We start from the raw sequence: 11,250 nt of genomic DNA on the forward strand, positions 1-11,250 counted from the left end.
TTTCATACACTCTTAACGTAGTTTGCTGCATACATGTATTCTGTACGTAGGATGACTTGTATTCATACATAATATTTACCTTTGTTAGATCTTTAGATGCAGAAGACCATACAAACGTCCCTGTACTTTTTGTTGTGACAATGAAGAATCTATAATATCACAGTAAATCTGTTAACGTTGATGTATGTTTATATAGGTTGTGAAATAAAAGGCTCATGTTGATTGTGATTTCGTCTCATTTTATTTAGTCTTATTTGCTTGGATATGGTACAAAAATATAAATATGCTTCTGATAATGTGGCGAATCATATTTACTAGTTTAATCAAATGGAATGTATTTCTTTCAAGATCATTAGAAATTACCTTAATTATTTGCATTTCACAAAAGAATATTTTGTTTGACATACATATCAATTAATCATAGCTTCAGCATGCTGAGGTAGATGTTGGCATCAAATTTGTACTAGTTATGGTGCTAGTCATAAGACCTGTATAAGTCTCAACCTAAGTCTAAGTCTCAACATAGTCTTTGTGTTCTCAAATGTTGACAAGTGTTCTCTACCTTTCAAAAGGGTCACCGATTAATGAATAACTACTAACTTTTAAATCTATATGTGACTGATGAACCTCTTCAGCAATTCTCATAATGTATTTACGTGTACCTAATCCAATGAATGTCCATGCTAATAAAGGAAATATCTGGGTCATTTGCCTGTCTGTTGTCTTGTTACTTCCTCCATGACCCTCTGTGCGAGCTGCATCAGGGCTGAGGCTGCAGGAGACTCTGGGTGGGACTGGAAAATACTCCTGCCCTCCTCACAACACTGGGTCAGGTGCTGTAACAATACAACAATGAATCAATCAATCGATCAATAAATCACTCACTCACTCACAAACTCACTCACTTTCCTATACATGTAGCTTAGTCAGCCGTTGGGGCAACTCAGACGAAAATGTGCATTGTGTTGTTCTAGCAAGATTGAAGACTTTATGTATAAAAGATTAAACATGGTCTAAAGTCAATGTGATCCAACTCCCCTACATGTACATTGATCTACATTCGTTCAGTGAGTTGATGAAAGATCTCCTCCCCCCCCCACACACACAACATGCACGGCTATCAGAAATTGTTTCCTTAATCCCTTAAAATTTGTCCCACAAATCCACATCCCAACTTTCTTAATCCCTCAGATTTGTCCAAATCCACACCCCAGTTTTCTCAAGCCCTTAAATTTGTCTGACAAACCTGGATTTATCAGCTTAGTGTTAGAAAGTAAAACCACCTGCGGAATGTAAACCACAGATAACAAAGATAGATGTGACAGGTTAGGGGAGGGGAGAGATGTCCCCTTTAGGTATAGGAAAAAAAAGTCCTGAAAAATTCAGGGTTGGTAGGGACTATCTTTTTTTTGTCCTTTTTTTATTAGACTTTGGCAATCTTTAGTGATCCAAGTTATACAGTTTAACACAGTAAAACTTCCATTAGGATTTTCAATGTCATTCAGTTGTCAGATCAAATTGGAGCTACGAAAGGTCAGTCAGCTTGAAAAATTCATGTCCATTGTAGCTGGGATCCACACAAAAAAAGGCTAGTGTCAGCAGTTTTTTAACGGTTGGTCAGGAAACACAACATTTTTTTCTAGGCCGTAGAGGTAGGGAAACTGCACATCAGCAGAGATAGATAACTAAGATAGATGTTCCTGGTTAGGGGAGAGAAGATGCTTCACCTCAGGCAGGACATGTACTGGTTAGAGTAGGGAAATCTGCAGACATATCTCAGATAACTAAAGATAGATGTTACTGGTTAGGAGAGGGAAGAGACATCACCTCAGGCAGGACAGTCCCATGTGGAAGCCATCAGGTTTCACCCATGGGGCAAATGCCATAAATCTGAGGCTCATTATCTAGTGCCGAAGTAATGGTCTGACCCTTCTAACCATTACACCATACACTCTGAAGATATCTGATTAATCCTCCATTTCCACAATTTGTTGAGCTGGTATCACAAAATAGTTAATGTATAAAAAATCATAATCATACATTGGGTTTTTAAAAGGCTATATTCTGACAGAAAGTTGTACTATAAATTAAATTCTCCATGACTACATGTATATTTAGGTTCATTTGATGCACATGATAAGCAATCACCCAGGATTTGTAAACCTAAGGAAAGACAGATATCAGACAGACATGTGCAGGAAGCCTTGTGCAAGAGATCAGACAAATGCCCATCCAAGCTGGTCTTATATATTTTTAGTTTGTCAGTTTATTTGTCAGGCTTTACAATTCTCGTACTATCTGGTCTAACATGAACCTTTACTTGATTTTGAGGGTGCAGAAGTCAGGGAGAGATCAGTGCTAATGGACCCTGTCAGTCAGGAGATTAACTAATCCCAAGCAGGAGTCAGCAAATTAATTAGTTAATTCCAAGCAGGAGTCAGCAGATTAGCTGGATCAGCTGTGATGGACGGGAGATAAAGACAGCTGCAGGACACAAACCAGGGGGACAGTAACATGGGTGGATGTAGCCTGGTTACCAGACCTATTATGGCTCTTGAGTTCTACATCCTCTCCGCAAATGAAGGACTCGGAAGCTATAATAGGTCTGGTAACCAGGCTTGGGTGGATGTGGAATCACATACAGTTAGTGATCAGGATAGGTACATGATACATGTAATGACAAGTATGACACAGGGGTGACACTCAGGTATGACAGGTGTCAGCTCAGGACACAAGCCAGGGGGACAGGTATGACAGGGGGACGTGGAATCACCTACAGGTCAGAGTGATGATCGGTATGGGTACATGTGATTCTAAAACCTTGTAATTTCTAGAATTCTGAAGATTTGGAAGCCTGTTCACTCTGGGCTGTACAGGATTGTAACATGTACCATGTACCCATACCGATCACTAGCAGATAAGGATAGCTGGGGGAGACAGGTGGTAGATCAGGACACAAGCCAGGGGGACTCAGAGATGATAGGTTTGGGTGGAGGTACAATCCTGTACAGGCCAGAGTGAACAGAGTTGCAAATCTGTTGGATTCTAGGAATTTCAAGGTTTCTGAACACCAATATTACAACTATTTTCAGATTTTTTTCAAGAAGGTGTCAGGCTAATTCCAGTAAATTATCATACATGTACTACATTTTCGATTACTAGCTACCGATAGTGTCAAAATTAATCGGGCAAGCCTTTGCATACCTGGACTATGGGTATTCTCCCCAGGAAAGGGACGCCGTACTCTCCAGCCAGCCTCTCCCCAGCTCCACTGGAAAATATGTCAGTCCTCTCCTGGAAAACGACATAATGATACATGTATATAAGATTCCTCAAGGTAACATAAGAACACAAGAAAAAAGAAAATACTCAAGCAGCTGGATAGATTTTGAGAGCTGTCAGGTTTCAAGTAGTGTCCAAGAGGGCACACAGGACGGTCTGACCACGAGACGTGAAATGGATAGTGAGTGAGTGAACCCAGATTCATCATTGGATTTGGGGAGGGGAGTACCTAGAATGAGTGAGTACCCTGAGCGTCTACTACTTTTTGTCAGTGTCAGTTTTCTTGAATGCATAAGGTTGTTACAGACTTCTGTGAAACCCTTGACAAGCCAGAAATGTACAGACAGTTGTCTGGGTCTTTTACTCAGGAGCCTGTAAGGGAAGCTGAAGGGTGTGACTCCAAACCAATCACTATCGCTGATCACTTTTAATTAGGAAAGACACGGGGAATCCAGAGAATCCAATAAAGTCTGCAGGCACAAATCTGGTCCTGTTGTGGAACACATCTGAGGGAAGCTTGCCCTTTCAGCTGACATGTGAAATGTTACTGTACAAAGATACTTGATGGGCAGACATTTCCCAAATGCAAAGATCCCTATCAATATTGCTGTTAGTAGAACTATTAGGGAGTAAAACATTAATCTCCAAGCAGATCTTTTGGTGACTCAAAGAAGACAGTTTCAAATTGCCTGATGAAAAAGCCAAATAAAAACATAAGAAATCAGCCAACGCCTAAACTTCTGCTTGGAGAGAGTGCATATGGGATAACATTACTTTAGTTAGTATATGTAACTTGAAACACAACCTGCAGTCAACATCTTCAAGTTGGGGTTGGCCCAGTACATGGGCCACCCTGACACACGGATGTAAGTCAGGATATACTAGTGTGGGCACTCACCAGTGTGCTAAATGTGTTTGTTTTGTTTTGTCAGAAACTTTTTTTTTTTTTTTCATATCACCCCACCGGCCGTACTAGCCTTGCACCATGGTTGATACCCCATAGCGGGCTTTGCCTAGTATTAGTAGTAATGCATATCTATTAGGTAGATATACTTGGGGGCCCGCAAGCCCTTTTCCGTAGAGCGTAATCGGCCGTTTTAATTCTACGTAGAGCATAGACAGACCGCTCTTCGCATTTTGGGTAGAGCGTATTCGCCGTTTTAATTCTACGTAATGCGTTGTAGCCACTTAGAATTTATCGTAAAGCATAATCGAGAGGTTTCCAAATTCAGCGTAGAGCGTTGTCGGGACCCCCCTTGCAGGCCCTCGTCATAGATACCTGACAGCAGGGGCAGACAAATCCGCTCATGTTCTCCACAACCCCGATGACTCTCACGCCCAGCTTCCGGCAGAAGTTCAGCTCCTTACGGATGGTTGCTATGGCAACCTCCTGGGGCGTTGTCACTATGACGGCTCCGTCAGGGTCGGCACTCTTCATCGCCTTGACGACCGTCAGGTGTTCATCGCTCGTACCGGGCGGAGTGTCTGAGGGACAAACAAAGTCAGGTGGTGCTAGGTAGAGTGTCTGAGTCAGGATAAAAGTTTTCAAAATATTTGTTTACCTTGAAGTTCACAGAAGGAAAATATTGTTTTTGCTCTGTTTCTTTTTCTCCAAACAAGTAAGGTCAATGACCTGAACCAGACTGTCTTTCACCATAGTAACTAGTGTTGGGTTACATAATGTTGCAATTTTATACCAGGAGGGATTTATACTCCATATGTGTATATGAAATGTGTTTTGAGTAAGAATTAACAGAGCAGACGATATGCGGCGGTAAACATTTAAGCATTTACTTTACAAATGTTATCTTTCTAGTTTGTTTTACTTCAAAGTTTAATTTTAAGTGGGAAAAGCCACCAGGCCTGTGAGACACCTGTCTGTCCTGCAGAGTGCTTTAATTAGCAGGAGCAGATACGATTTCCAGTGATAAGCCAGACTGTGAGTGTTGACATGGCACATAGCCCAGATGTTCACTCCTGGTAGATTCTCGGCTGCCCCACTGCCCCAGTAGTCTCCAACAGACTACTTTGCAGGCTGAATTAAGAGAAGGGGGCCCGCAAGCCCTTTTCCGTAGAGCGTAATCGGCCATTTTAATTCTACGTAGAGCGTAGACGGACCGCTCTAATATTTTTGCGTAGAGCGTATTTGGCGTTTTAATTCTGCGTAATGCGCTGTAGCCACTTGGAATTTATCGTAAAGCGTAATCGAGAGGTTTCCGAATTCAGCGTAGAGCGTTGTCGGGACCCCCCCCCTTTGCAGGCCCTCATAGAAGTAATATAATCGGCCTAAAAACGGGATTTAATTGGCCAGAGGAGTTGGCCGGCCAGGCAAATGGACCCTCTCAGTCTCTGGCTAGCCAACTCCTCTGGACAATTAAATTCCTCTTTTAGGCCGATTTCTTTTATTTATTCAGCCTGCAATGGAGTCTGGTGGAGACTACTGCCCCAGTAAGCCACACCATGCCCAAGGCTACATGCTGGTAGTTCAGGATTGAATGGTAACATATACTCCTGGCTAATTCATACCAAGTGAATTGCATGTTATCACTGAGTCTTAGCGTTTGGTGTAGGATCAGATAAACATTTGGTGTAGGACGACATCTGTGGTATCTGTGAGTCTATTAGCTTGTAGGACAAATGTATGTTTAATGGGAATCTCAATTGAAGGCCACATGCCAAGTTAAATAGTATCAGTTCAGTGCAGAGGAAACAGTTGTGCTACAGATGAAGGGACTGCTGGAAAATGGCACAGAGACCTTGAAGTCCACTTTAACCTAGCTACATGTATGCTGTGTGGATAACGTTTTTGTGAATCGGCATGTTTAATGACCAGGACTCTCGGGGAACAAGCAAAGAAAGTTCTTAAAGTTCTCACCACAGATCAGGACGTCCAGACGGCCCCAGAATGTGTCTTTAAGGAAGCGTCGAATCAGCGCTGGAAGGGAAGAAAACGGCAGGATTTTTTTTGTTGACAGTTTTTTTTTCTTTATTCATTTGGTCTAATATTCACATACAAATGTATGGGTACTATCAGCCCTTTACCAAGACTGTCAGAAAACTTTCCATCCGGCATCTGCGCCCATCTGCACAGTAACATGTAATGTTAGCAGTTGGAATGGCAGATATCTCAGGAATGACTCCATAGTTAATATCCTCCTGAAACATGAGTGATCTGCAAAATGTTCATAAATCCTGAGCTTACATATTTCTTCTCAGTTATCATGCTCATACTAATAATTGAAGAATCCATATTAGGTGCATTAGGACCAGACCTGTTTTCCTGGGTCCTCTCCAGATAACTGCGTTGTCTGACTGCTCTAGCAGGGAGCCTACAGACATCACCTTTACACCATGGTGGGGCGAGCTGGAAAACACAACATCAGATCATTAACCTTCGGCCTGCTAAGGGAGTACGGACATCACTTTTACACCATGGTGGGGCAAGCTGTGAAAAAATTATAATATTATCTCATTAAAAAACTAATATTTGCACAGCAAATGGATAATGTTTACCTTCGCTTATGGTCTGCTCCAACACATTCACATATATGGTGACAGGAGTCTAAATCCCTCCTGCTATAAAATTGCAACATGATGTAACCCTTGTTACCATGGTGACTGATTTGTTTGTAGATGAAGAGGAAGAAGAAACAGAGCAAAAACAATACATTTTCCTTCTGACTCTGAGAAGGTAAAAAAGAGCAGATGCATTTTGGAATTCTAAACAATGATAACCTCTGACACCAAATGTCAACATTCTGCTAAACAGGCACACGTCTTCTCTGTATCAAATGTGATGTTTTCTTGTCAGCACCAAACATTTCCTTTCACAACGAATGCATAATACATGTATCTAGAATTGTCCACACTTTTCCTGAGCCACATTTACCAGTAGACCCAGATACAGAGTTGATCGGAAAGCAGGATAAGAAACTGGTCTAATCCCACACTTTGAGCTTCTTTAGTCATTTACAAACACAGACTGAGTTCTGACTTATCTGAATCCCTGCCCTGCTTACACAGACTTAACCCTTCACACTTTCAAAGGACAAAACATCCTGGGATCAGGTTTGTTAAGTATTGGAGCTGTTTCAATCCTGTGGCTGTATAGAATCTCACTAGAATTAGGCATGTTGGAAGATGGGGCAACTTTTTATGGAACCTGTGTTGTAGTTGTTTTTTATATTCTCAGACTGGTAAAATAAATAAACTTGAATTTTCTTAATTTATTGAGATAACTAACTGAGAGCGAACTAGGTTTGGATTCTGGCAGGAAGAATCATGAATCTCTACTGTAACATCTTTGCCAGGGTAGACAAGTGTTCTCCATAGAACTAATCTCTTAAATCAGAAGATTCTGATGTCAGGCCAAGGTTTAAACCTGTTGGACATAGTTTGGCAAGTCTTCTTGACATCTAAGGCCAAGGAAAACCCCACAACTGCTGGATACAGTCCAGTCTGGGCGGGTTTGGCAGATTTTCTCTATAGAGCCAATCTCTAAAATCTGTGTATTTGATGTCAGGCCAAGGTTTCAGTCTGGACAGGTTTGGCAAGACTTCTTGACAGACTCTTAAATCTGAAGTTTTCATTTCAGGCCAAGGTTTTAGACCAGGAAAACCCCAACAAATGTTGGACACAGTCCAGTCTAGGCAGGTTTCCCCATAGAGCTAATCTCTGAAGTCTATGTGTTTCATTTCAGGCCAAGGTTTCGACAAAGAAAACCCCTGATAGGTTTGCAAAGTTTTTTCAACAAACTCTTGAATCTGAAGATTTCATTTCAGGCCAAGGAAAACCCCACAACTGTTGGGAGTCTAGGCAGGTTTTACAAGAGTTCTCTTATAGAGCCAATCTCTTAAATCAGGAGATCTGATGTCAGGCCAGGCTTTAAACTTGGAAATCCCTCAACTGTTGGAAACGGTCCAGTCTGGGCAAGTTTGGCAAGTCTTTTCTGTAGACCTAATCTCTAAAATCTTTGTATCAGGCCAAGGTTTAACCAGAAAAACCCCAACAGTTGGCCAGAGTCTTCTTGACAGACTCTTAAATCTGCAGGTTTCAACTAAGGCCAAGGAAAACCCCACAACTGTTGGACACGTCTGGACTAGTCTGAGCAGGTTTGGTAAGAGTTTTCTATAGAACTAATCTCTGAAATTTGTGTATTTGATGTCAGGCCAAGGTTTAAACCAGGAAAACCCCTGACACTGGTTTGCTAAGTCTTCTGGACAAACTCTTAATGCAGATTTCATTTCAGGCCAAGGAAAACCCTACAACTGTAAGTGTTGGAGCCTGGGCAGGTTTTGCAAGTAGAGTTCTCTTATACAGCCAATCTCTTAAATCAGGAGATTTGGTGTTAGGCCAGGTCTTAGACCTGGAAAACCCCCAACTGTTAAGGTCCTAGTCTGGACAGGTTTGGCAGGTTTTCTCTATAGACCTAATCTCTAAAATCTGTGTATTCCTTTTCAGGCCAAGTTTTAAACCAGAAAAAGCCCCAAACTGTTGGCAACTGTCCAGTCTGTCTAGTCTGGGCAGGTCTTCTCTACAGAACTTTCTTAATTCAAGAGATTTCATTTCAGGCCAAGTTTTAAACCAGGAAAAGTCCTGACAGTTGGGCAGGTTTGGAAGGTTTTCTCTATACCGTTGTGCCTAATATAATCTCTGAAAACTGTGTATTTCACTTCAGGCCAAGGTTTAGACCAGGAACCAGCAACTAAGGTTAGCCTCTGTGTAAGATATAGATTCTTCATGATCAGTGAATTTGGCATTCTGCTCGTCGGCTTTCAGCACTGAGAATTAATACAGGCAAGTCTGGACCTGTGCCTATCTAGATCTATACCTACGTGTATACTACGTGTATCCAAGATTGTAGATTTGCCCCAGGCACGGATCTGGATACATGTGGACTGTCCAGAACCGTGCCTGAGCATGTTTCTGGATAAAGCACCTGTCCACTAGCCACCTCTGGCCAATAGTTACTGCCTTGCCACCATAGGATCTGCTTGAAGATTATGCAGCAATCAGTTATAGTAATGTAACACAAAAGGACAGCAAGTGTGCAGGCTCTTACATCAGAGGTTTCCACCCCCACTGGGAGTTGACGACTTCTCTCCCCTCGACTGCCAGCAGTTTGGGGATGCTGGGCCCACAGATGTCCAGGTCTACCACTCCTACCTAAACAACAAACAATAAACAACAATAAACAACAACAACAGGCCCACAGATGTCCAGGTCTACCACTCCTACCTAAATAATAAATGATAAACATCAATATCAACAAAAATAAAACCTTGAAGAAACGCACAATTGTATAAAACTATAATCATCATCATGTCGGACGTCTTGCCTGGATTCAGTTGACTCTCTTTCTCCAGACAGTTCTATTTGCCATTAGCTGCTGGAGATGTATAAAACAACATTTTCAACCCATTTGTTTCCATCATTGGGCCTTCATTGAACCTTTTCAGGGACACCATGTCAACACATCCAACTTAACTGTACCTAAAGTAAACAGAAAGTAAACAGAACATTCCCTAACCCAAAACACCCGGCCTCTTGGGTCCTGGCACAGTTCTGTCTCTCAACATGTCAGCAGCTGATTACAAAAATCTAACACATTTGGAAAGTCAGGGTTTTATTATATATATTCCAGTTTTTGTTTCCATAGTTTAACTTGGTGAGAGAAAAAAGCTGGTGGGTAGCAATATGGAGTAATTGTTACCAGACTGAGTAAAGTTTAATTTTACCTTCTGTGAGAGTTCTGCCAGCGCCATGCTTAAACAGGCTGCTACACTGGACTTCCCCACACCTGTATGGATGAAAATTCAACCTTTTACAATTTACATCAACTTTCACACTACATGTACATGTATGGTTACAAACTGATTACGTATGGCTTGAGTTAAACTAGAGGGCTACATGCAGCAGCACTGACTATAGTTTCACCACAGAAAATCTAATAAAAGTCTGAAGCCAAACTTTTGTACCTCCTTTTCCTGACAGAATGAGAATCTTGTGTTTGACGGCTCTCATCCTGGTGTCTAGTAATTCCTGGTCTGGATCCCGCCCACCTGGGAACACAGTTAAAAACACTGTATCGTTACATCAAGCAAAATGATGAATACAACTTCAAGATGGTATTTTGGGAAATCTTAATAACACCTCAAAGTAACTAAACTTGATCAGGTTAGACAAAAGAGGAAAAATAGATATTGAATTGAACATCAAGTAAAATTCACCCCCAATGTACAATTGTACTCACCTTGTTGCCTGCAGAGTGCCTGTCCAGGACAGCCTTTACACATGTCAGCCTTTCCTGCCAACTCCTGCAGGGAGCATGCAACAAACAGAAGTGTTCTTACTTAACGTTATATTTTAATCTTAGGTTATACCATTAATTTTGATTGATATACTAAAAGAATGGATAGAATTTTGCTCAGTCAAGGCATTCATTTAATGGAAAACAAAAATAGCAAGTATACCATCAATCTTCAGGACTAACATGCACACCTGCTAATTATCTGTCCTAGGATGGTCTGGACAGTTACTGATCAGGAAGTAAAAAAAGTTTCAAAAGTAAAGAAATCTTAAAGTTGCATTTCCTAATGAGATTTAATTCTACTTGCTGCTTCACATAGATTTTTTTCCACATCTAATCCCTTCCTTCCTTAATGCAAACTTCAGAATACCAATGCTTCCTTTTTCATCTTTCAATTTTATTAGTTGGTGACAGTGACACAACAGTCCGCCAGATGGCGCTTTTGAGCGGTGCAGTTTTCTGGTCTTCAACCAAGGAGCTTCAACTTGTGTTTCCCAGCTGTTTACAAAATAATCGGGGTACTAGATAGCCCCGAAAGGTTTGAATAGGGCCTGCATGCAAGAGGAATTTCAATTGAACTTTGAATTGAGAGAAGAAAGCTGTTTTGCCCGATATATATTAAAGACACTCATGAGCTACATATAGTTAGCTGTTTACAA

General features: G+C 41.3%; 1 protein-coding gene across 1 annotated transcript in view; it reads right to left on the reverse strand.

Moving 5' to 3' along the window:
* Window positions 1–279: 279 nt before the first annotated feature.
* LOC109464976 (cytosolic Fe-S cluster assembly factor NUBP2-like) overlaps window positions 280–11,250 on the reverse strand; it is a 13,550-nt gene continuing 2,579 nt past the window's right edge. The window contains exons 3-10 of the mRNA XM_019762095.1: window positions 10,260–10,343; window positions 10,020–10,081; window positions 9,344–9,447; window positions 6,555–6,646; window positions 6,158–6,217; window positions 4,562–4,767; window positions 3,205–3,294; window positions 280–836 (exon numbers count right to left, since the gene is read on the reverse strand). Coding sequence (XP_019617654.1) covers window positions 705–836; window positions 3,205–3,294; window positions 4,562–4,767; window positions 6,158–6,217; window positions 6,555–6,646; window positions 9,344–9,447; window positions 10,020–10,081; window positions 10,260–10,343 — 830 coding nt within the window. The 3' untranslated portion in view covers window positions 280–704. The remainder of the gene's footprint in view (window positions 837–3,204; window positions 3,295–4,561; window positions 4,768–6,157; window positions 6,218–6,554; window positions 6,647–9,343; window positions 9,448–10,019; window positions 10,082–10,259; window positions 10,344–11,250) is intronic.

Source organism: Branchiostoma belcheri, unplaced genomic scaffold (assembly GCF_001625305.1).
Source record: "Branchiostoma belcheri isolate BF01 breed outbred unplaced genomic scaffold, Haploidv18h27 scaffold144, whole genome shotgun sequence".
NCBI lineage: Eukaryota > Metazoa > Chordata > Leptocardii > Amphioxiformes > Branchiostomatidae > Branchiostoma > Branchiostoma belcheri.